A 26,910-nucleotide genomic window follows, 5' to 3' on the forward strand; every position below is an offset into this window, starting at 1 on the left:
AGAACCAGGGACATCCAAAACTGCTTCGTAGCCTCCCTGCTGCTGACCAATTAGTGACGATGGGCGATACAGAAAAATTGTCAAGGGCATAATCCCTACCCCTCTATCCCAGTTTTTAAGCATGGCAAAGCAAACATGACCCAGTGTAAAACAAAGTGCTACAGCCAACCAAGTGCATGAGTGAGTGAGCTTGATAACTATGCAGGTGGTCCATGGCTTTTATTTTCCCAGGCATAGAGCTGCCATTATCTGCACTAATGAGGACGCTGTAACTTACAAATCTTTTCTCTGAAGAGGGCAAGTTCATGTTTGTCATCTCAGTAAAGACCACCAGAGCAGTAATTCAAAAGCAAAATCAGCATTAGGGGAATCAGAGTTCACCAGGAAGGGAAATGGTGTTTTTGACAAACAATTTTGACAAAGGGGGAGGAAAGTGATTGTTTTCTTATTCCCTTCCAGTCGTTCTCCCTGGATATCATGAAGCTAAACATTCAAAAGAGGAAGTGGTGGTTGCTCTATGGTTTTGGGTTGAAATATAGGGCATACAACTTTATTTCACACCCTCCAATATTTTCCACCCCACCAACACCCACGTTTGATTTTAAGAAACTCTGACTCCCTTCTCTTAAGAAACACTGTCAGTATAAAATGCACTGAAACTGACTGCTCAATGTTGTCATAAGCTCTTTTAGACTGAGCTTGCTGCACTGGATTCTTTATGCTGTACTTAAATTCACTGGCATACAATCGGGTTCCCATAACATGTCCCGTGTATCTGACCAGGGGAATCTCAGTGAACAAGTTACATTGTTTCCATCCTTAGTGGCTACTATACTTTCAAGTGTTCATTTACAGTAATTTCTTGGTAACCACATCCACCTGACAAGTTGCTCCCAATTTCGTAACCAGACTGTCACTTAAGGTCATAGTTGTACTAATGCAGATATATGTACTGTATCTGCAATTCTATTGTTTGAAATCCTATAGCTCATTGTTTTAGCAAAACATTATGCAGAATTCTAGATTTTTAATTGAACTGTTTGTAATCTGTATCACAGGACAGAGAAAGAAAAGTATTCCAGAAGCAGACAAACCTCCCAGTGACACCTACTTAAGTCAAAGGCAAGTCTATCCCACTAGCAGGGGGAGTCAGATAAGCTGGGTTTATTTCCAGCCCTGCCACTAACTCATTGGGTAATGCTTAACAAGTCACTTCATCTCTCTATGCTTCCGTTTTCCCCATCTGTAAAGTGGAGGTAATACTACCAGACTCACAGGAGGGTTGTGAGGTTTAATTCTTTAATGGCTGTAAAGCGCTATGAGAGCCTCAGCTATAAGGCACAAAATAGAAGTTCTAAGCATTCTTTTAGAATTCTATATACATATTTTGATAAAAATTAAGAATTGGATTGGAGTGGATGGCTCAGGGGACATTTGCAGAGTTAAAATAGCCAGAGAACCCATCTGGGCCATCACCTGAATTGCACCCTACAAAAGACTATTCCTTCCTTTGGTACTATATTCATACTATAACTCACCTCTAGAAACTGATTTAAAAAAACAAAACAAAAAAAACAACAAGCCTTCAACCACCTGGGGCTTTTCAGCATGTCAAAGTCATGATTAAATCCCCCACAAAATTTGAGTATGACATTACCAGATTGATGGGGATACAGATGATGTTTAGCACTAGTACGATATAGAACTTTACATTTTGAGAGTACTATATACACATTAAGCTTCACAACCCTACTTTGTGAGATAAATGACTCATCAAAAGTCACATACCAGGCCCATTTCACCACCAGTGTACTGCAAGTAGCATTCATTTCAATTATTGTGTCAATACTGCAAGCAGATACTATTCCATTGATTACAAAATACGTTAATGTGGCCCACCAAGTCAATGGCACAGCAGGAATAGAATTCTGATCCCCAGCCAAGAGTTCAATCCACTAGACCAGTGGTCCCCAAACTTTTTACCTCGCGCCCCTCTTGCCCCATCTGTGCTCCCTCCCCCTGAGCTGGTAGTGGGGCTGAGGCTCCGGGAGGGGGGACAGAGGCTGGGGCCACAGCTGGAGTCGGGAGCAGATTCTCGGCCAGGGGCTGAGGCCTGCAGCTGCGGCTGGGTGCAGAGCCCCGGAACCTTGAGCATGGGGCTGGCAGCCGCGGCCGATCCCCAGGTGCGGGGCCAGGGAGGCACTCCCTCCCCACCCCCTGTGGGGGTTGGTGAGGGCCCCAGCTGTGCCCCCCAAATGTTACTCTGCACTCCTCTGGGGGGCGCACCCCACAGATTGAAGACCTCTGCACTAGACCATTCTGATTAGTGATAATAGTATTAGCTATCAATAGGCTCAAGCTGCAAAATTCAGAAGTAGAGTCAGATTTCAAATACTCCAAATGTGGTGGTATTTGGATCTGGGGGTTTGGTGTAAGCTCATCACCCACAATCAAGACTGCAAGATGACAAAAACATCCCCTTCCCCGCTTCACAAAGGCTTTTATTTCTGCAGCCTAGAGGTCTTATGATACAGTAACTGTCATAGCAGGCTTAGTATGGCTTCTGTAATAACATGGTCCACTGAGCAAAACCATTTAATTCTGTGGTCTGAGCTACTGAAACCTACAAAAACAGGCACTCCTGGAAAGCACTCAAGAAAAATATATAAAACATTATCTCTCCCACTGCAATTGGTTCTTACCTTCCATGAGTTTGGCAAAAGGTTCTGGGCATGTGGATGGGATCGGAAGGGCAAGTTTATTCATGGCAACTCCGTATGCTACTGCTAGACCATCAATTCCTCGGAATGGTACCTCCCCAGTTAGCAGTTCCCAAAGCAGCACACCATAACTATTGGGAGAGAGACAGAAAGTGTGTGTTCGGCTATAACAAACACTTTAATAAACCTCAAGCAAAAACAGGGCATAAGACTCTCTTATTTATCAAGACTGCCTCACATATAAAGGATACTCAATAAAGACATTTACAAAACAAAAAAATTAAATGGACTTGTACGTCTGAACACAGACCACCTGCTTTTGTGGGATGTTTGGCCAGTATTAATCTGTGCAGCTCCCTCTTCCTGAATTTAGCTGTCCTGTTTTGGCAAACTCCCTCTCCCTGAGGATGTGACAGGGCTCCTGATTTGTCAAAGTTACAGAAGCACAGTCAATATAGCAACAATTAGGGTTTCACTCTTTTTAAATGAACAGTTTACCATTTTCATTTTGAGCAGTAAATACTCTTAACAAAAATTGTGCAAAGGTTTCTTAATTCTACCATCTAAACTCTCTAAAAATAGAGCATGTAGCAAAATAGTCTATGTGGATCTGTACAGAGACTGGAATTTTTTTCTTTAGACAGAATTTAGTCTTCCAAATATTTGTATTGTGCTCATTACTGTAGTTTTCAAATACCTTCAATTCTAAATCACACTTTGATGGATTTCTGTACCTCTCCATCCCCCAAAAAGATAGCCATCCCAAATCAATACAAGCATATAAAAGCTAAGTCAAGAAGTGGCTATGCTTTACTTTTTGCTCTGAAGGCAGAGCGATTTGTGGTCTCTCTGATCATTCTGGTTCACAAGCCTGTAGAAAGAAGAACAGGAGTACTTGTGGCACCTTAGAGACTAACAAATTTATTAGAGCATAAGCTTTCGTGGACTACAGCCCACTTCATCGGATGCATACAGACCTGCGGGTGGCTATATTACAACAGAAAAACTTCAAAAACAGACTCCAAAGAGAGACTGCAGAGCTAGAATTGATATGCAAACTAGACACAATCAACTCCGGTTTGAATAAGGACTGGGAATGGCTGAGCCATTACAAACATTGAATCTATCTCCCCTTGTAAGTATTCTCACACTTCTTATCAAACTGTCTGTACTTGGCTAGCTTGATTATCACTTCAAAAGTTTTTTTTTTTCTCTTAATTAATTGGCCTCTCAGAGTTGGTAAGACAACTCCCACCTGTTTATGCTCTCTGTATGTGTATATATATCTCCTCAATATATGTTCCATTCTATATGCATCCGAAGAAGTGGGCTGTAGTCCACGAAAGCTTATGCTCTAATAAATTTGTTAGTCTCCAAGGTGCCACAAGTACTCCTGTTCTTCTTTTTGCGGATACAGACTAACACGGCTGTTACTCTGAAGCCTGTAGAAGTAATTTGTGTGTGACAATCCACACAACAGCCTAATTGGGGGAGGGGGGGGTAATAAGCCTGCCAAATTATATTTTTGCATAAATTTCATATAAATTCAAATTTCTGTATATACTCAGGTACAAAACTTCAGAACCAGATGCCACTCCATTTTAAAAGTTATGCTGTTACAAAAATGCAATGTGGAGAGCTGATTGTGTTTATGGGGAGCAGAGGGCTAACTAGATGTCATGTATACATAAATCTAAAAATAAATATGTACATTGACATGCCATACTTTCAGTATTAGTCCTATTCTCTTTTTCATGACAATGAGCCCCAAGAAATGGGAAGGAGGAATGCCTATTAGTACTACCCTAGTTTAAGGATTTCATTAACTCTGAAAATGTCAATAAGAAATGCAGAAAGTCAAGCAGTTTTCAACAATACTGTGTTCTTGGAAACCAGTAATGACATCTTAAGGACTTAGACTTGAGTCTGGAATTTTAAAAAAGCCATTACATAGAATATCAGGGTTGGAAGGGAACTCAGGAGGTCATCTAGTCCAACCCCCTGCTTAAAGCCCTAGAGAGATTTTTGCCCCAGAACCCTAAATGGCCCCCCTCAAGGATTGAACTCACAACCCTGGGTTTAGCAGGCCAATGCTCAAACCACTGAGCTAAGCTAAACCCAGGGTTTGATTCCCGCCCCCCATAATAAATTACGATTTATTCCTTCTAAGGAGTGTTTGCTTTCTGACAAAAATCCTAGCATAGTCCCTAGTAGTCAGCCTAACAAATTTCAGAGTGCAATGTGGATAGCTCAGAAATGTGAGGTGTTTTTCAGAAAAGGGGAGAAAAATATTTGCTTCAAATTAAGTCTTGTGAGAGACTGGGTAATCTACATCTGGATCATTTAAATTATGAGAGAAGTGAGAGAAACAGAAGATGAGGACTTTAAAAACACTATAGTGTCCTGCCTTTTTTGTTGTTGCTAAATACAAATGATTTTCTGATTTCCTATTAAATCCCTCTGCAATGAACCTTGAGACAGGTATCGGGTGGGGGGGGGCGGGGAAGCAGGGCTAGTAGCAGAAAGGGCAATATGGCAGTGGAAAGGGGAAAAATAGACTTGGCAGGTAAGTAGGGGTGCAATGGAGTGTTCATCACACACCCAAGTGGAAGGGGTTAATGGAGGCCTGCCACACCCCCCTCCCAGAAAGGAGCAGGGGAGGTGAGTCCTCCTAGCAGGCTAGGGAAGCTGCATGGAGCAGCCAATCAGGGCCCAGAGAGCTAGTATCAAAAGGGCGAGTTGCTGCAGGGAGCCTAAGGAGTGAGAACTGTGCTCCCAGCAGGCTGCAGCAAAGGTAGCACCTTGGGCAGAACAGTTGCTGGCAGGGACCAGGGGAACAAGGAGCTTCTTCTGGCTGGCTGTTGGGACTTGCTGGCTGAATGCCCTGCGAAAAGGGAAAAGAAGGTGCTGGGGCCACCGGGAAGTGGCCCAGTGAATTGAAGCACTATTGAAGGAAGTTAAGGAGACACAGCAGGAGGCTACTATCTACAGGGTTCCTGCGTCAGGACCCAGATTATTGGATGGGTCCAGGTCCCCCCATTCACCACTGGGGAAATGGCTTGACTTCTGAACAGTAGTACCCATCCTGGAAGTGGGAAATACAGGCCTCTGGCCGAGTCATGAAGAGGACTTGGACTGAGGCAGGTTTGCAGGCAGAGAAGATGATGGGAGAGGCATCACTTGGAGAGGGCGCACTGCCTGGCAGAACTAATCCCCATGATGGTCAGCAGGAGGCACCACTGTAGTGAGTGGACCTCATCACTCAGAAAAATCTGACTTACGAAACCCAGTACAGCTGTTGGAACATTAACCATCATCTATGATGTTATCACAAGAAAAAGAGTACTCCCATAAGAGGCACTTCTGCCAGCAGTGGTGACATATCAGCTAACCAGCAACTTTATTTATGGCAGTTCAGCTTTTAGAGGTTTTTCCCCATGCTGTGGTTAAGGAAAGGCTTGGCAGTGAAACACCATCCCAGACCATATCCCCAGGCAAGCAGGCACCACGTTTGGAATAACCTGAAGTGTCTTGAACCAGGTAGATGTGTCTGTACTGGACATACTGACTCTCAGAATTGGTTTGTGCTCCACTATTGACACTAGAGAGCATATGATACAACTAGGTCCTACTGTACATGAACTGATGTACCATTCACAATTTACTGTTTATTTTGCATTCATTCAGAAGCATCCAACAGCACTTTTCAAATTCTAGCTATTATTTCATCTACTACTGAAATCTCTGGAATGAAAGAGGGAAGCCATTTAGCGCTGATAGCAACACAAAAGAAGGGAAGGAAGCACCAAATCCGATTTAAGCCATAAGGGAAATTTTTAAGTGATGTGAAGTTGGAATATGAATCATGTCCTGTTTTTTATTTAGCAACTGATGTGACATAATACAGTAGAAGGCAATACCAACCCAATATACCATACACTGCTCTGTCATGTCATTCAGTTTTATGAGACAGATGCAGAGGTTTAAGGAGATTGACAATGTCCCGTTGAGCCTCTTAATACTAACAAGTAGTCTGTCTCTCGTTTCCCTGAAGGAGCAGCTCCAGCAACAGATCACACATGCTACTCTGCACATCGGTATTCCTCATCCAGGAGTAGCACCAGAGTGAAATTTACCAGGTCCCTCAACAGTCTCACTCTACAGCTGCTGCTCCTATCAGTGCTGCTGGGCAAGTGTTATGAACATGATACTCCCTCTGAGGGAAATTTCAAAAAGCAGAGGGGATGGGCAAATATGGGATTCCAGCAATCCCATGCTGAATTTAAATGCTTGCAGGAGACATGATTTTGATTCCTGCTCCCAATCCGGTCACCATCTCTTCTGTAGGGTGCTCAGAATTCTCTGGAGACAACGTTCTCAGCCCCAAATGGTAAGAGAAGGCTACACTTTTCCAACTAATTAAGAAGCGATATTGAACACAGTGTCTTTCAGCCCCTCTTAAGCAGAAGGTTGGTGGTCATAAAACAGAAACCAGAGGGTAGAAGAGGTTAACACACTGAAAGGAAAAGCAGCAGGAGAGACTCTCTATCCCCATTAAGGAGATAGAGAAGGAGAGGAGGCCCAGATCTTTTTACAGCATTCTGAAGTGTTGTTTGGACTTTAATTACAACAGGAACCACATAATACTGACTGTAAACTCAAATGAACCAACGTTCATATGAATAATTAATCATCACCTAGTAATCCAGTAATCCTTTAAGCCATTTAACATCAGGTTCAATCCTACTCAATGGATTTTCAGGGAGTCGGAGGGGCTATGTGATATTGCCACCTTCCCTGATGTCTCTGAACTTATTCAAAAGGTCTTAATTTCCTTTCTGTTTTTTATTTTCAAATGTCAGTAGTGCCCTATTTTCCTTCTCTGCCTCCACCAAGAGTCTGCACTTAACATGAAAAAGGAATTTCCCCCCCTCCCAACAAGCGATAGCAAAGTCAGACAGGGGATCCAAAGGATGGAACACCCCCAGCCCAGTTCCTTCACCTTCCCAATGTAAAACCCACTGGGAAAACAGACACTTTCTATCAAGAATGAAATCTCACTTCATTTAAAAAAAAATCCTGATTATAATTTAGTGCTGACAAATAGTACTGGACTGAGAGCATGGGAGCCTATTTGTCCTCGGAACAGGTATAACATGCAGCGCTAGCTTCCCCCACCCCGCCCTACTCAACCCTGACCTGGAGGGACTACCACTGAAGCTGAAAGGGAAGTTTAACTTCACTACTGACTTCTTGGCTTTTCTGCTAAGGGCTTGGCTACACTTGCGAGTTACAGCACAATAAAGGAGCCCTGGGCGCACTAGCTCACTCCCCGTCCACACTGGCAAGGCACGTAGAGCGCTCTGACTCCGCAGCTAGCGCTCTCCTGGTACGCCACCTCGGCGAGAGGAATAACGTTGCTGCGCCTTGGCTACAATGCATGGGTGTCAGTGTGAACCAGATGTTGCGTTACTGTGCTCTGATCGGACTCCAGAAACATCCCATAATCCCCTTAAGTCAAGTGGCCACTCTTGTCATTGTTTTGAACTTCAGTAGGAATGCGGAAATGCCCTTTCAAAGCTCCATTTCTGACACCCGGCATGCAAGCCGTTACTGTGGAATGCTGTGTGAGAGAGAGGTGTGGGGGAAGGGGAGATCTGCTGCTGTCTGAACTTACAAGACAGCATGTTGACATGCTCTCAGCCCCCCAAAAACCCACTCTCTCTCCCCCCACATACACACAACACACAGTCACACTCCACCCCATCCCTCCCCATTTTAAAAGCACATTGCAGTCACTTGTATGCTGGGATAGCTGCGCATAATGCACCACTCCCAATGCCGCTGCAAGTGCCGCAAATGTGGCCACGCCAATGAGCTTGCAGCTGTCAGTGTGGACAGATTACAGCGCTTTCCCTACTGCGTGCTAGGAAGCCTGTTTTAACTAAAAGTGCTCTACATCTGCAAGTGTAGCCATGCCCTAAGACTGCAAGCAAAGAGGATAAATTAGTGATTTTGAGATAGTGGCTGGACAGTGGTCATGTGATAAGTACCTATCCATTGGGACAGGAACTGCCACCACTGACTCATTTCACCTAGATTGCTGCATAGTCTGTTTCAGTCACAACAGACTTGGCTGGATTCAAATTAGCATTCTAAAAGGTAAGTATAAGCCTCTATATCCAATACCCAGCCTCTGAATCATCTCCATCTGCTAGTCAGACCCGCCTAAATGATTCCAGTACTCTATTCCCACAGGTGAAAATTTAAAATTCTGGGCAGATAACTGGTCTGAGAAGTGCCAGACATGCATCTTGTACATGTGTAATTGAAGAGGCTAGGTGATATTGTGGCATCACTTCCTGCATTATGGTAATATCACTGACACGGATAAAGAAAAAATGTATTGTAAAAAGTGTAAGTGTATCAAAGTGAAGTACACGCAGCCGTTAGAAATTTCCATTGCTATACCCCTATATGGCCTGCTGGACTTGCATTTCTCCTCATTAATAAAATGGCTCTCTGGGGAAGTGTTTACTTTGAGATTCCTCCCTTCCCCAAACACCCATTTTTGGATGTTTCTAAAAAACAGCTGAGCATTCCAGAATCTGGGAGAAAGGAAAATGCACAGAGGAATAAATAGGGATAATGTCCTATAAAACAACATTTGAATACTGAAGTAGTTTGCTGGGCATGCCCCTTTCCAGGTGAGCTACATCCGTGGAGGAAAGGTGCTATACAAGAGCGAGGTATTCTAGATACCAGCAGAAACCACACCTACAAATAAAAAGGTATGAGCAGTGGTGTTTGGTGGGTGGCAAACAACAGACAGGAATCACAATTAAGTAGTTACAGTACCCAGCTGATATCTACTTACTGTATGACCATGTACAAATTGCAATCTCTGCGCTTCATTTTCACCCTTTGCAAAGTGGAAATAAATACCTATTTTACCTGACAGGGCTGTTGTAAGAATTACGTGTCTATAAAGTACATTGAGAGCCTCAGATGGAGGGACTGTTTGTCATGTGTTTGTACAGCACTGTTTATGACTGCGGCCCTTAGGTGTTACTGCAACATAAAAAAATAAGTGATAATAGTAAGGCATGCATGCTAGCTAAGTGCAAAATATTGTTTACCAGCAAGCCTAACTAGGGCACTGGTGGCAGAAACCACTCCTCAGAACATTGCTGTGGCCTATAATAAGCATCTTCTCCAACAGCTACCTGCGCATTTGTGCATCAAGGAGATGAGCTAGATAAGACCTCTGTCAAAAGGCTAGGACCCTCATTCAGACAGGAGCTCTTCCAATAAATTAAGAGACTTTTTAGGAAAGGTGTTGGGATAAAAGTTTGCATACCTCAGGAAGGGAGACAGCTAATTTTGTTGTTCTTATAGAGATTAATTGTATGGATGCTTATCAGTCAAATTCCAATCTGGCAGTGATTAGCCAGGAGAGTGGTGTGGGGGAAAGACATGTCTAATAGGATAAAAAAAAAAAGTCAATCCTGTCAAGATTTGAACAGCATGCTTAGGTGGGAATAGGAGTCTTTAACTGTGTCTGTTTATGAAGAGGCTAATGCTCTCAAATGATAATATTGCCTGGGTGGCATTTGCTCCTCTATACGTGTATCTCAGACACCAGGTGGCCAGGGCCCAATGCCCAACTGGACCATGCTCTGTTCAACACACCTCAACTGTGATCCTACAAGTGCCAGTATCTTGTTGCCAGGACTAAGAGTACCACAGAAGCAACAAATATTTCAGGCCTGTGGAGAAGCAGAATATCGTGGCTCTCTCACCAGCGAACCTCTCCAACTAAAGAACACCACAGATGGCTCCAAAGGGAGATTCATTCTGTTCTCTGAGAGAAGGCTGGTAGCCAGAAGACAGGACTTTGTAGTTGATTGATGTGAAACAAGGAAAACTGGGAGAGAGGCTCACAGGAGGATTATAATACTGTGCATAGATATTATAGGATCTCAACATGCGATACCCATTCATTAAGGTCTTGGCTACACTGAGCTTTTTTTACTCCTGGGGAAATTCTGTGCCACTGCGCAAGATTTAGGAATGAAACTAAGGAATATCATGTCCAGGTAAAACTCCCCCTGCAGTTTAGATAGACAGACTGTAATACTAGAGCTGGAATACTGCCAGAACATCAGCTGAATCCCTTACACTTGCAAAAATTAACTCTTTAATAATCACAAGTGGATAGGATCTTGATTTTGTGTCTTATTCAAAAGACAATTGTTAAGTAAGTGCACAGATTTTGTTTTATGTACTGCAGAGGAGTGAGGGTAATGGAGACGGGACAAGCACACGTCCGAACCCATAAAGCAACAGCCCGTGTTCTGGATTCCTAACTCCCAAAGGAGGGTGATGATACAGCAGGATGGAAAGCTAGGGGACACAGAGCTTTAGTAAAACAGGAGTTTGGGGATTCGATTAACCACGATTGGTACTGTATTAAGCATACAGTAGGTTGTCTGGCAGTCCCCAGAACTTAAATGTTTAGTATCCAAGTACTCAGTGCCAAATCAATACCTCCACACATCGCTGCCTTTGGAGAACATGGAGGAGCGGATGACCTCAGGAGCCATCCAGGCATATGTTCCAGCTGCACTCATTTTGGTGGTTTTATGCCATTCTCTGGCCAAGCCGAAATCCGTGATCTTCAATATCTTGTTGCTCAGGTCTCCATTTTCCACCTTTTCGAGTATCAATACTGGAGGGAAGGGGGAAATGAAACATGTACAGTGAGACTAGGATTTATCCATAAAGATCTCCCCCCCCCTCCCCCCAAAGAGAAGCCATTTCCCAAATTTAAGTCTCGCCTTAGCTAATCTCTGCTTCTGAATGCTTTACACATTATCTTGCCTTGTAAAAGAAGTCTCAAACTGTGCCCTCAATCTGATGAAAAACAAAATGTCTAATTAATGAGTCCATTCCCATAATTAACAAACATTAATCACAGCCAAGACCTGAAAGCAAGGATTTCAGAAGCAAAATTGGCCAAATCCTGAAATCCTTGCTCAGTTTTTACTCAGTCCTTACTAGAACACAACTGAGGATATAGGGTTATAGCATCATATATGCATTTCTAGGATGCTGGAGATGTGACCTTTGGTTTTTAATGTATCAGGATACCCAAGGTACAGGTAAATAGGACATAAGAACCATTTGGCGTACTGTGTACTGTTACTCTATGTAAACAATCCTCTGGTAAAGGGAAGTGAACCACTGTAACTTCTAGAAATCCAAAAAAGGGGAGGTGCCTCGTATATAATTTCCTAATTAATCCTTTCTGAGCAAAGCAACTATCGCATCTTTCTCACAAACTGCTTAGAAGAGATTCTTATCAAGGAGAACAACCCCATAAGGGTGGATGTACACTTCTATTTAAAAATACATTAAAATGGAAATGGCCATACGATAAACTCACCTTCAGGTCAGGATTTTCAAAAGTCACAGTGATTTTGGGTGCCCGATTTGACACACCTTAAAAGGGCTTGATTTTCAGAGAATGGATGCTCAGCACTTCCTGAAAATCAGGCCCCTTCAAACTGCCTCATGTTGGGAACACCAAAATTGAGGCACCCAAAAATTACTAGGCACTTTTGTAAATCTTGGCCAAGTGAATAAGTTGCATGTGATGTGTCACAATGGAATGCAGGGAGGGAACAGGGTTGAGGCAGGAGCAAAGAGAGAAACTTAAGTAGTAACAAGACTGCTACCAGTTAAACTGAGCAAACAGATGAAATGTGTTTAACGGTCTTACAGTTCTACTCCAGTATGAACTCATATTTAAATCCGCCATGGCCATTATCTATGGACAGGGCTCAGAGTATGCAACAAAAAACAAAGCCTACCAAATGTAAATCAACATAATGTTGTCTTCCTGAGTTTGTAGACAGCCTGAAATAGCTTAAACAGAGGTCTGAACCACTTCATTCATCTTAATGAGTTAATACTGAAATTTAAAGATGACAATTTAAGTGAAACAGTTAATGTTGACATTGCTGATCATTTTAGCACAAAAATCCAGCTAGTGTGATTATTCTACAATTCAAGACCTCCTTAACAGCTTCCTAGGTGCCAAGTGGACACTTTCTCATGTGCCAAAACTTTCATCTTCTATTCTAGCAACTTTTAAGATGTAATTATGCATTGTCTGCACAAAAATCTGTAGCATATTTAAAACAAATGGTGCAAACAGCAAAAACTCCATTGGATTTAATATCAAAATGAGCACCACAAGGTCTATTGTACTGATTTTATTATTCATTTTCTTATTTAACTTTACAGCACCTCTTTTTTTATTTTAAATAAAGCTGCCACAGTTCCCAGTCTGTTGCAATATGATACAGCAATAAAAGGAGTCTTTGCTACAGAATTAATGTGAGTTTACCATAGAGTACAAGAATCCTTGTCTATAAGAAGCATGATGCCGGTTTCTCCATTGCCTTGCACCTTGTGCTGTCATCTACACCACTACAAAGTGAATGCAAAGTGGATTTAAAACACTACCATTAGCTTTAGTAACACTTTAATGTTAAATGTCCAAGCTTTCTTATGAGCTAAATATGTAAAACTTAAGTCTGTGTTGTAGAAAAAGATAGGAGAGAGGCTAGAATAAGATGCAAGGAAATAGGCAGGCATATACAGTAACTTTACATCCAAATGCAAACCCTATAAAACAAGGAGCACAACCACCCAAATGACTCACCTGTAACTATAGCACATGAGCAGCAGTATCATTAATGGTAACTATATTCAAGGAATGGTGCATAGGAGGAATGCTGGGTTTGTATTACTTAGGATTCATTGCATATGAGATTTTTTTGTTCTTGACCCAGAACAAGTATTCATTTGTACAACTGTATCAGCCCAAATAAGGGCACATTTTTGTCCTGCAATTTTTTCTGCAGGCTTTAGAATCCCTTCACCTGTGTGGGATTGGTTGGCTCAAGAAGTTAGTAATGGGATATTGTGCCTTATATGGCTCCTGTAGACTACAGGTTTATACAGAATGAGGTTGGTTCTGATTGAAAGTAATCACAATCAGACAGCTTTTCATTTATGTAGGATAAATAAATTGGAGCTCTCAATCTAATTCCAGTGGATAGGTGTCCATCCAAAAAGTCTTTGTGCACAACCTCAGACTGGCAGACTAAGAGCCATGAAGAATGGCCTCTTGGGGGGAATTGGGCATTAGTTCAGGGTTGAGACATGGTGGCCAGGCAGCATGGAAAGCAGAATTTCTAAACCTTATGAAGGCAACAGTAACTTCTGCAGTGTAACTTGTCAGCTGGGGAAAATAATATGATGGCCATTTCCTCCAACAGCTGGATCAACAGAAGCCACATTTACTGTATGGATGCGTGGTTGGGATGTGGGGCGGGGGAGAATCAACTTTTAAATGTATAGTCACAGGGCATCTGTATTATGACTGAAGCCTAGGAAAACCATACTTGGGAGAATCTAAGGGCTTGGCTACTCTTGTGAGTTAGCATGCAATAAAGAAGCCCCATGCGCACTAGCTCACTCCCCGTCCACACTGGCAAGGCACGTAGAGCGCTCTGACTCCACAGCTAGAGCGCTTCTGGTACTCCACCTCATCGAGAGGAATAACGGTTGCTGCGCCTTAGCTACAACGCACAGGTGTCAGTGTGAATGAGGTGTTGCATTACAGCGCTCTGATCGGCCTTCAGAAACATCCCATAATCCCCTTAAATCTTGTCATTTTTTTGAACTCCTGTAGGAATGCGGAAATGCCCTTTCAAAGCTCCGTTTCTGACAGCTGGCACGCAAGCCATTACTGTGGAATGGTGTGTGTGTGTGTGTGAGAGAGGCGGGAGGGAGAGGGAGAACTTACAAAACAGCATGCTGACATGCTCTCAGCCCCCCCAAAACCCACTCTCTCTCCCACCAATATACACACACACCACACTCCCTGTCACGCTCCACCCCACCCCCCGCATTTGAAAAGCACATTGCAGCCACTTGCATGCTGGGATAACTACCACAATGCACTGCTCTCTGTGGCCGTTGCAAGATCTGCTAATGTGGCCACGCCAGTGAGCTTGCAGCTGTCAGTGTGGAAAGATTACAGCTCTTTCCCTATTGTGTGCTACGAAGGCTGGTTTAACTCAAAGCGCTCTACATCTGCAAGTGTAGCCATGCCCTAAGATTTCCACACCACCACCACCAAGTCGAGCTGGTGTGGTTCTCCAGGCTTGAGGGCTGCACACAGTAGCCAGTCTATAAATCACCATGGGTGGGGAACTGGGTGTTCAGTTTATCCTGCTCACCCAGACCAACAGTAAAGGCAGCTTACAAGGCCATCTGCAACTGGGGGGAGGCATACTTACTGCCAATCAAGCACCAGGAATAAGCTTACTCCAAGTGCACCGAGAGTCATGGCATTAGCTCAAAAACAGGCTAACACCCCCTAAAAACTGCTTCTGTATTATTAGCTGACAGCATGGTTAGAGGCAGAGCATCAACACTCTGGATCTTTGGAGCTACTCATTACCCCAATCAAGCACAGATTCATCAATTAATAGTGCATTCTCCACAGACTGGTCCAGCTCCTGAGCAGAATCAAGGCAATCCTAGTAATTAAAGAGACTTTTCAGACCTCTGCCTAAAAACACAGCTCTTTTCTGAAGACAGGAAAAACTTCCTTTTATATTCCACAGAGATACAAGAAGTCTCAACTGCTAGGCTGGTATTCATTTGGGAAAACAGTGTGTTAAGTATCAAGTGCTTGGGTTGGGTGGAGGAGTCCTTCAATTATTCCAAAAGTTTAAACTTAAAGCAGGTGCTTAACCTCATTGACCTTCTCCCATAGGAATACAATAGAAACTAAGGCACAAGCAATTCAGCTAGAAGTAACTTCTCAAGCACCCTAAGCCACAGGCACCCCTTCACCATTTAAGAAGTCTTCAATTTGGGGGTTTTTTTGTGTGGATTTTATTTATGGCTCTTTCCTACAGTCCCCAATAGTACCCAATCCTGGGTATTTGCTACCAAAAAGACACTGATGGAAGAAGGTAGCTTGGAGATGGAATTTTGTCTGCTGCCTAACTAACCAAATGAATACATACATCTTCCATTGCTTCTCTGCTCAATTCAGTGACTCGGAGCAGGGATTCTAACTGAACTATAAAAGGGTTCTGAGGACAGCTAGTCAGGAATAAAATTTCCATTTTGCAGGAAATTCTGACATTTAATAAATAAATAAATAAATAAATAAAAAACCCCACACCAAAACGCCGACTGAACAAAAAGCCAAAATTTTGAGATTTCAAAGACACCCAACTCCAAAACTCAGATTTCTGATTCAGGACCATCAAAACTCTCATTTCAACTTCATCAATTTGATTCATTTTGTTTAGACTTTTATAATATTAGTAGGATGATACATAAAAATCAAATGTATCTTATAGTTAATGTAATATAAAAGTCAAAGCAAAACATTGACTCCCCCTCCCCCAATTTTTGTCAAAAATCGACATTTTTGTGAAACATTTCAATTTCGACAAAAGTGCATTTTTCTACAGAACGGTGTTCAAGTTTTTTTGACCAGCTCTGGTTGTGTGTATATGGGAGCAAGAGAATGACCTCCTAATTTTTGGTACTTTAGAACAGGGGTGGGCAAACTACAGCCCACGGGACGAATTCGGCCCCTCAGGGCTTTGGATCTGGCCCGCGGGATTGCCCCCCGTGGTGCCGGGGGCCCCGCACCACTCTCAGCAGTGGCCAGCCCAATGTCCCTGCGGCCCCCAGGCCCTTGCCTCCATGCACCGCCCCCCGCAGCTCCCATTGGCCGGGAATGGGGAACCGCGGCCAATGGGAGCTTTGGGGGAGGTACCTGGAGGCGCAACAAGTGCAGAGCACACGGAGCCCTCCGCCCCTCCTCCCCCAGGGGCCACAACGCTTCCTGGAGTGGCGCGGGGCCGGGATGCAGGGAGCCTGCCCTGGCGCGTGCCGCTGCCACCCCAGAGCCCGAAGCCCTCCTACACCCCACCCAACTCCCTACCCTAAGCCCCCTGCCTGCACCGTGCACCCACCCCTCCTGCATCCCAACTCCCTGCCTTGAGCCCCCTTGTACACCCCGCTCTCCTCCTGCCCCCTGCCCCCCAACTCCCTGCCCTAAGCCACCTGCCTGAACCGTGCACCCCAAGTCCCTGCCCTGAGCCCCCTGCTGCACCCTGCACCCCCAACCCCATCCTGAGCCTCCTCCCACAGTCCACACCCCTCCTGCACCCCAACCCCCTTCCCTGAGTCACCTCATGCACCCCGCACCCCTCCCCAAACCCCTTCCCGCACACTGCACCCCCTCCCACACTCTGAACTCCCTCCCGCACCCCAACCCTGTGCCCTGCATACTATTTCCCCACCCAGATATGGCCCTCGGCCCAAAAAGTTTGCCCACCCCCGCTTTAGAAAGTTCCTGAATCAATAAAAATAATGGACAGGGTGGGAGATAACAGACTTGGAATTCCGTCCATAGAGTCGCCTTGCTAATGCTGCTGAATTCCCCATTTCCTCCATGTTTATAAACTGAAGAGGAGAGAAAGGAATGGCTGGAGCCCTAATAAAGTACTGCCTGGCTCCCTCCCACTGAGCTTCATTGAAGGAGCACTACCTAAAATGCAACTGAACAGGACTAAAACATCCTTCTCTTATCACTGCTGAATATGGGAGTAGAGGAAAGCTACTCCCTGGTGTGGCATTAAGAATGTAGAATCCATCTCCCTGGGAATGGAAGTACATGTTACTAGAGCCACAATCTGCAGCACGGCAATTGAGGCATCCTCAGAGAGGCTTATCCTTGGTACCCTTGAGCAGTGCCCAGCTCCCAGCTGACCTAAGCTGAGGGATAGGAGCCCTACCAGCTGGATGATCACCACCAAGTGGAAGAAAGTTCCCAGAGGATAAACACACAGATCCCTTATGAACTCCTGGAGTGCATCTTCTATCTCGGTTCCTTTTTATGGCATATACCATTTCTAGCCTCAGAAATCCACTTCAGTTCTATTTTGAAGATGAAAATCAAATTGATTTGGCAAGTGCTGTTGCAAAGCTCTGCAGAAAGGTATGACTCTTCCTCGCAGCTGCTGGAAGCAGAACAACTGTCAGGCTCTTTGGAAGGGGGAATCATACAATCACCCTATGTCTGTGATTCATAGGTCTGGTTCACCACATTGCAGCAACGGAAAGGCAAGAGACATTGTTAGGATCCACGGCCCATCCTGGGCAAGAGATCATCTAAATCTGGTTGCTTAGTTTACAGTGTGTTCAGAAAGTTACCTTTCTTTGTATTAAGGTCTAACAAAAGAATTTGTGCTCACATGTTTATTTAAGCATTCAAACACTTGGTCCTTGTTTCACATGCAGACTAAGCCAATGAGAGACAGTCCCACGACAAAGGCCACAGAGAAAGACCATGTAAAAGCGGACATTATTAATTCCCCATTCACATATTTAAGTCATTGGACTACACTCTCCTTCCTCATTAGAACTGCTGTGCTTCATGCTACTGCAGCACGATCTTGAATCATTGATTTTTACAAATTAAATTCACCATGCATCCCCCTTGTCTTATAATAGCTAGTCACATTTCACAGAGCAGTGTCATATGTCTATCCATCTCTTAATAGCACTAGTCAGTATGCTTAGGATAGAACCTACAGCAAGGAGGTGAGCCAGCTGAAGTGAGATCCAGAAAAACTGCTTTGCCTGTACAGGGGATGGTTTATTTCTTAAGTGTTGTCTAATAAAACTATGGGGGAAGTATAGGTATAGGGCACCCATACAACCCATCTCCCCCAAACCCATCCATTAACAGGAAAATTTACCTTCTGCAGGCCTATTAATTCAACAGGATGAAAAAGAAAAATGAGGGCAGGGTCAAGGTATAAACGTCTTTCAAAGTGTCACTCCCATCTTTAAAAAAGGAACTGGTTGGCAGCCAAGATGCAGGGCCTGGTCTTCAACCACACTGCACACAAGGAGAGCTGATTCAGCAGGAACATCCAGTGTGTTAGCTTGTTAGTCATCAATCACTGCTAGCCTGCTCCAACCTGCTCTATGCAAAAATCTATTCCTGTGCGTACACACAATACCACTTCCCTTCCCCGTGCCGTGGAAAAGAAACTGTAGACATGCAAATATGGGTGGTAAAGTGGTTAAATATTAATTACAAATAAAAATAAATGAACATTAAGGTCACAGAGTAAGATTTTTTGGATGTAATTTGTTAGGTTTTTATAAAAGCAAACTGAAAAGCTCCCAGAAAATTTCATCATGTGAAATATATGGACACCCACATGGATCATGAGCAGAGTTCAAATCTTTCTATCAACACCCCATCTCTTTCCCACTTGAACAGAATATTTGATAGGAGGTTTGTCATCCTCTGTGAGCCAGCCAATAGAGGAGGACAACAATGCTTTAATAGTGGGTTTCACAGCTATTTGCTGACAGTAAAGGAATAGAGAGACGCTGGGATCTTGAGTTCTGTTCCGGGTTCTGAAGGAGGGTATTCCAGTGACATGATCCTTTTGCTCACGTTCCCTGAAAGCCTGACACCATCAGTCCCTGTCCCCTCTCACCCATCTCCTTGTCTGCCACCTCACAATTCCCATCTCCTTATCCTATTCACAAACTCCACACCAAGGCAGTCCCAGTCTCCAGCCTGCCAGGCTCCTCATCCCAGTCACAGTCTACCTCCCCTCCTCACACTCATTACCTTCAGTTTCTTCCCCCTGGGTCTTCAATTTCATTCTCCCCCGTCCCAAACTATTCCCTGCCCCTCCATCCCCCCCAGACCCTGGTCCAGCTCATCACCTCTGAGTTCAAGTCAGGCAAAGTCCTTCTTATCCCTGCGATGGAGCAAGCACAGTGGCTCTGTGGGACTGGCACCTGCACAGTTCAGACAGCACAAAGGAACTGAGGGCCTGGAGTGGGGATGTAGTCCTCAGAGAATTTTGCTGCCCAACTCTACACAACATTCCTGTAGCTTACCAGCACACAAATATTGACTACCAAAAAAGGAACAGGAGAAAAATTGGTTCTTGGCACTTGATTCTCATTCTGTCATTATACAATCCAAAAATAAAAAAAATAAAAATAAAAAAATCAAGCAAGCACAGCTGGAGCACAGGATGGGGAGTCAGGAAATACTGGTTCTGTCAAAAAATTTCCTGTATGTCCCTGATCAACTTGCTTAGCTTCTCGGGATCTTAGCCTTCCATCTATAAAAACAGAAAGACAGGTGTAGAGTGCTTTGAGGTTTGGGGACAAATGGAAACATCAACTATTACAAAAATATCCTGGTTCAGTGTTAGTGAGTCAATGCTAAATGGTGGTAGGAAGTAACAGTTGTTCAAGTTACTGAACAATAAATTGTTAATTTTCTATTGACAAAATATCAGTCAACCCTGCATTCCTGGCTATTAAAAAGGTAATTCTAATTCCACCTTTTCTTACCCATATTGATCACACCAAGAAAATTCTCACTGAATTTAGACTTCCTTATTTAAGGGCCTGATCCTGCCAGGTGCCAAGAACTGAACTCCCAGTGAAGTCAACAGGAGCTGAGGACACTCAACAGTGTACAGGGCCACACAGAGCACAGCTCTGGGCCTTACAGACTCAATAACTGATTTAGAGTTAATACCCCTTTACCCAGGAGACCGAAAAGATCTTCTGTACAGTTTGAGTACAGGGTTTTGAGCTGATGAATAGATACTTTGCAGAGAGCATTTGAAAACTTCCACTTTAGAAGCAGCGGACTCAGTTTGACAACTTTTGCTTTTCACCTTCTGCCTTCCAAGATAATGCAGGATAACATTCTTCCAAACCCATTAAAGCAAGTGGAATGGTATGGGTGGAAATAAGGTCTGCAGGAATAGCCAGCTTGGACATCAGAAAATCTCCAGCACCATCACCACAGTGCACATTCTTTCTGTATGACCAGGTTTCAAGTTGCTGATACACAAGGGAGATTGCAAGTAAGTATTTGCCACACAAAACAATCTTCCAAATAGAAAATCCCATTAATTTAGGAACAGGTAAAAATAATGGAAGTAAATTGTTTGAAGAGTTTAATTGTTCAATTTTTGCCAGATCCTCTCACTATCCTGCAAATTGTAAGCAATTTTTTTTGAAGTGTAAGTTAATAATTTTTGCCATTCCAAGGGAAGTTACCACAATGGAAGCCAATGTGACGATACTGTTACCTGAGCTGTGCAGAAAGTTATGTCCAGGCCCACAATAGCGACTGGCGGTTGGAAGTCATTGCTTCACATCCCATTCACCTTACTATTTGAACCAATTCAAACTGTATGTGATAACCTTAAAATAAATTAATGCAAATAAATAAATACATACATACATACATACATAAACCACAATTACGGCAGAAGGCCTAGTACTCAGCAATTAAGCAACATAATTTTTGCGGTTTGCAGCCGATTATTCTGATTGTAAATACTAGATACTTACATGCACAACTGGTCAATTATAGCCATACTTGGACTTTTGTAGGAATGTAAATTTACACAACTGTGCATACATTTATATGTACAACTCCATGCTTACTTTTTCAGAAAGCAGGCCCTTAATGCAGCCAGATTGCAGATTTATACAACATAAGAAAATAATGATGTTCATGGTGTGGAAGCTTGTTCAAATGTAAGAAGGCATTGTGAGACTGATGGGGAAGAAATTGTAACATTCACTGAAGTATAATCTATGAAATTTATACTCTAGTATACATAAAATAGCAATATAAGATGTAGAAGGACTGAGTTCCATTTTCAATAGTACAAAGTTTACAAAGTTGTTAAGGAGCACGTTCACCAACAGCCTTCACTAATAATTTCCAAACTGTGTTTAACCCTTGCAATTATAACACTCTTTCACAGCTATGTTGATAAACAAGGAATAAGATTACCACAATAAGAATTTGGTTTCGGAATATCCTTATTTCTACAATAATTGTGTGTGTGTGTGTGTGTGTGTGTGTGTGTGTGTGTGTGTGTGTGTGTGTGTGTGTGTGTGTGTGTCAGCCAAAGAGCAATGAGTTGTGCATGAGGCACTCTGTTACTATGGTAATGCAGGCCATTATAAATAACTAAACAGACACTGGATGGTTATACATGTACAGGAGAAAATGCAGAAGAACAGGTGGCAATATGTGCATTCTGCTTTGGAAAGTGTTACATCTGCTGCAGATGGAGAAGGAAGCAATACCTGCTCTTCATCATCCCCTATTAACTGGTAGCTTTAGAAAGGTTTCCCTCTTTTCCTGGCTTTCCAGTCTCCTTCCCATCATTCTCTGAATTGCAATGCAGAGTACTTACAAGTTGTTTATGGATCAGAAACACTGGTAACACTTTGAGCTTGAACACAGTGATGCTTCAATTTGGGTATAGCCATTCAGGCCTTACCAGCTACTCAAGGTGGTACAAGGCATCCTAGGACAGAGCAAGAGGCCTCCAGACTTGGAAGTGTGGCTGTTCCATATGGAGAGTGGTGGGGAGGGAGAGACTCCCTTCCCTTCCCTCCCCTCCCCTCCTAGCCACTATGCATAAAGGTTTATTGGATGTTGGGTGTGTTCAGAGTAGGTTTGGTGCATGGGGGATAACAGGAAGTGGAAAGAAACCTCAACAGCTGTAACAGCAGGGAAGTCTCAAAAGGAAAATTATTAGGCCAGGTGCAGGGAGAAGAAACAGGCTTTTAAGGACAAAACCACTTTTCTTTGCTCCTATATCCTCTTCATACTCCTCCACTGGAGCTGGAAACCTGATCTTTCAGCTACCACCACTGGGCATTTAAAACACCAGCTAGAAGCATGAGGCAGACTTTCTACCATCAGTCACAAGGCCAGCCCCATCACTTGCAAAGCCAAAAGTCTTTGGAGGAGGAGATCAGATAGAAAATTGCATTCCCACTTCACAACATCTCACTGCCTTGACCAGGCAAAGAAAGGGGCACAGCAGGAAAGGGTTCAAACCACACTGACCTACTGCTAGTGAGAAGGAAGAGGCCAGCAGAAAGGTGGGAAATTGTTCCTCATCTGATTGCCAGAGCAATGCTAGGAGGCAGCATAACCTGGTGAAGTGCTGCCTCTTTTTCTGGTCCCACTGCTTAAGGAAGACACTGAATCTTTCTGTGAGCAACAATCCCGAATGAGGCCTCAAGCAGCCCCTTGCCTCGTCTGTGCTGAAAGCTGTGCATAACCACTTGCAAAGACAGAGTGAGGAAAGAAGGGAGCATCCCAAATTGATTATTCAGAGTAAAGCACCTTGTCATTAGCATCTTCCCCACCCTCACGTGCAGTTTCCATCCCACAAAATACAGTACTAACTGCCTGTCATGGCAGCACCTCCCGGTTTTGGTAGGTTCAGCTCCTTCTAGTGGCTTTAAAGTTGGCAGCTCTGAATTAATTCATAGTGCACTATAAAATAACTGAAGACTAAATTATATTTTCTGAGTTTGAGGTGGAAAAGCTGACTGACAAAGCACCTTATCAAAACAGCAAATCCAATTGTAAGCACCCTTGTTTTCACCCAGGGTCACTCTGTTTCCGAGTACATCACACTACTGCTAAATTTACTAACCATTAAAGATCTGCAACACTTCACAAAACACTAACCCTATCAGATGCCATCTATCACCTGAGAGCAAAATAGCCCCTTTCCAGAGGGAAGTAGCCAGCTAGGAATTGCACCCATACAACACTGCCATCACCAATGCCAGGCTTCAGTGTTTAAGTTCCCAGACTCTCTCAAGAAGTATTCATTATTTTATTAAATCAGAGCTTATACATCTTTCTGAGGCTATTACTAGAGAATGTTTTAGTATAGGCCTTTTACTCCTTGACCTCTTATCTCCTTAATTTCCTTAACCCTAATTTCCCATAGATGCCCACTAGTAGAATGCAGTCCAGCTTTCCACAACCCATTCAAGAAGTGTTTGGGCTTTCTTTCAGGAATGAGAATATTTAATTGACAAAAGCTGTTTTAATTAAATGGCTTGTGTTTCAGGATTGTACATTTCTAAAGAGAAAAGAGGAGAGGAGAGGAAAGAGGGAAGAAAAAAGAACAGGAAAAGTAAAACACACAGAAATATATGTGAACACCAGCAGTGCAAGCCTGAGCTGGTGAGGTAAAGAGATTGGAAAAATGGAGATTCCTATAATGCAGCAACACTTGTGGGAACAGGGGAAATAGACCACAGTGGGGAGATGTGTAAAACAAGGGGAAATGTGATGCTGCAGCACAAGTCGGGGCTGGTAAGAGTTGAGAAAGTAAGCAAGCCAGCCCTGTAAAAGAGGTCTGGATCAGATACTCAGATAAATGTGTTTTCTCTCCTGTTTTAGTTCATCCCTTAAATCTTTTCAGAATGTTCTCATTCAGGATAAACCCCAGAAATGTTGGTCACGGACAGTATTAGCGTTTGGTTCCTGTACCATCGGAGCACTATTTTAAAAATACAAGCCCTTGGCTCCCCTAAGCAGTTTCTATACCTATCCCACTAAGCTCACTGTATTTTGAGCTTAGCAACTCCTCCACACCTTTATGCCAGCTGCTAGATCAGTGCTCCCTATCCTCTTTCCCTGGAATGTACATTCTCTCACAAGTAGGCGAGAGATGGCAGAAAATCCTGCCAGACAACTAGTTTCTAGCACCCTCCAGCTTACACTTCACTACATCTCATCAGCCAATGCATGATGTTGCTAAATGAGTCTGGCACATGAGGACCGGAAACCTAGCTGCTAATGCAGTTCAAATGCATTCATCTGGGACTAGCTAGCAAGCATCAAATAACAGCCCAGTGCGCACTGTGATGTCAGCAGAGGGAATGCACTAAAAAGGATGGGAAATTGCAAGGTACAGGAAAGCAAAGAATAATAGTTTTCCTCTTTTAGCATTCCCTTCTGGGTTGCTGCCAATGTTTCTGGGGCTATGGGATGGGCTCCTAATCCCTACCCCTGACAAAAGTGTATTCAGTTTGCTGTGTGTTAACTGCTGGCAAGTACATGAAAATTAGTACAACAGGCATGAGCTTGAAGAAGCTGGTCTTCACCAAACACTTGTGAGATGTGACTATGCTATGGGCACAGGAAACAGTTAGAATTTAAATAGCACCTTCCATATTAGGAACTCAAAGCACTGTACAGGACTGGGGCTAAGTGTCTAATTATTGTATTACTACCATTTTAGAGATAAGGAAATAGGGGTTAAGTTACTTGCCCAAAACAAGTCACTGCTGGAGTCAGAATCCAATCATCACTCCTAGCCTTTAGACCAGGCTGCCTCAGACATTTTTATGGATATGCATAGCTTAAAAGAACCCTCTTTCTTAAAGGAATCAATATGAAGTCCAATAGATGCTGAAGAGTAGGAGATGGCCACAGAGCTGTTACCTGCAGCACAGCAAGGGAAAAAAAAAAAAAAAAAAAACTTCCAAATGTAAGGCCATGTCTACATTACAAAACTATGTTGACCTAGATTATGTCAGCATACAGCCACCGCAGTTATTAAATCACTTGTGTGCGCACACTTGGCTCCTTGGGTCAGTGGTATGCATCCTCTCCAGGAGCGCTTGTATTGACTGCATTGTCAGTGTGAGGCACTGTGGGACAGCTCCTGGAGACCAGTAACAGTCAACATAAGCAATGCAACATCTACACCGACCTGTCAATTTCATTATATCGACCATGACTCTACGCCGCTCAGGGGGGTGGTGTTACTAAATCGGTTTGGAGAGGCACTTACTTTAGCAGGAGCCAAAATTAGGTGAAGACACTTCCACAGCTAGGTTGATCCAAAGCAGCTTATGTCAACTTAACCATGTAGTGTAGACCAGGCCTAAAAGGGTACACTATGTATACACACCTTTATTTAAGCATTATATAGCTTAATATTTTCAGATTCTTATTAATTGTAACACCTTTAGTATATTAGAAAATGGTGAATGATATTTTCTCTATTTACTAGAGAAGTAACTTTTTGTTCATGATTTGGGTCAAGCTGCATAGGGGGGTAACTGGAATTTAAACAGCATATAAAATGTATTTTTATTAAATAAAACAACCTTCAATGTTTTGTATATATAAATTTATCAAATATACCTATGTGAAAGTGACTGGAGGTTAAGTTCCTAATCACCCAAATCTCCTGAAAATGAGAGTCTCCCCCAAGTTACTTTAGCTGTCCTTCAAACTTTTACAATAGAAGATCTCATCCCCTCCCTCCTTATAGACTGGAAGACAAAAAAAAGTTGTCCTGCTTTTTCAACTCAAATAGATTTCTCAACTTTGAACTAATTAGACCAAAGGAAAAATATTCTGTGCCTGTAGATGAGGCTACTGCTGTCAAAAGCTGATTTAGCACTTCAATAGATTCTGGTTCCAAGTGCTTAACTAGTGACTTCCACCAGTTCAACTGTGGTGACTTTAAGACACATTCAGCAAACATGTATTGCCTGAACGGTTAACTTCCAGCCCTGAAATTTATTATGGTTGACAAGACTGATGGGGGATTATTAGATGCCTATGTCCTCGCAGCAGCATCTTCTTTGGCAGATAGACATCTACCCTGGAACTTGGGGTTGAGAATACTGGCAAGAGAATTAGGTGGAGTAAGTGCTTGATCCATCCGTGTCCTCAGTGACTGCAATTTAACTTTGTTGCATATTTCTTCAATGACTCTTGAAGTTCTCTCCAAATTCAGTAGCAACAGCAATCTTTCTGCAGTTCATCCAAGGCTATGAAAATATGCTGTATACTGAAACTTATCTTCTACATTTCTCTTTAGTCCAATGTTGACTACTTTGGCTGTGATAGTTTCTTCTATTCTGTCACGATCTTCTGCACTAATTGTCATCAGAATATGCCAGTTCTTAATAAATAGCTCAAAATAGTCAACCCTTGAATTCCATATACATCTTGGAAAAATTAGTTTGGATCCTTCTCCCCTCTTCAGTGAAGCTGAAGCAAAGTGATTGTTACAGAAGTATTTTTGCGATTTCAACATTTTCCTGTATTTGTGGAGTTGTACTTTAGTCTTTGGCTAAAAGATGCATTAAATGAGCACTGCACTCATATGTTGTAAGTTTCAGGTTCTCTTCATTAAATTCTAGATTTCTTCTCATCTTTTCTACA

The 26,910-nt window shown here is 43.1% G+C and overlaps 1 protein-coding gene across 1 annotated transcript in view; it reads right to left on the reverse strand.

Annotated features, from left to right (window-relative positions):
• MAP3K9 (mitogen-activated protein kinase kinase kinase 9) overlaps nt 1-26,910 on the reverse strand; it is a 67,618-nt gene that overhangs the window by 22,176 nt on the left and 18,532 nt on the right. Inside the window, exons 3-4 of the mRNA XM_054024937.1 lie at nt 11,271-11,451; nt 2,703-2,851 (exon numbers count right to left, since the gene is read on the reverse strand). Coding sequence (XP_053880912.1) covers nt 2,703-2,851; nt 11,271-11,451 — 330 coding nt within the window. The remainder of the gene's footprint in view (nt 1-2,702; nt 2,852-11,270; nt 11,452-26,910) is intronic.

Source organism: Malaclemys terrapin, chromosome 4 (genome assembly GCF_027887155.1).
Source record: "Malaclemys terrapin pileata isolate rMalTer1 chromosome 4, rMalTer1.hap1, whole genome shotgun sequence".
NCBI classification, from domain to species: domain Eukaryota; kingdom Metazoa; phylum Chordata; order Testudines; family Emydidae; genus Malaclemys; species Malaclemys terrapin.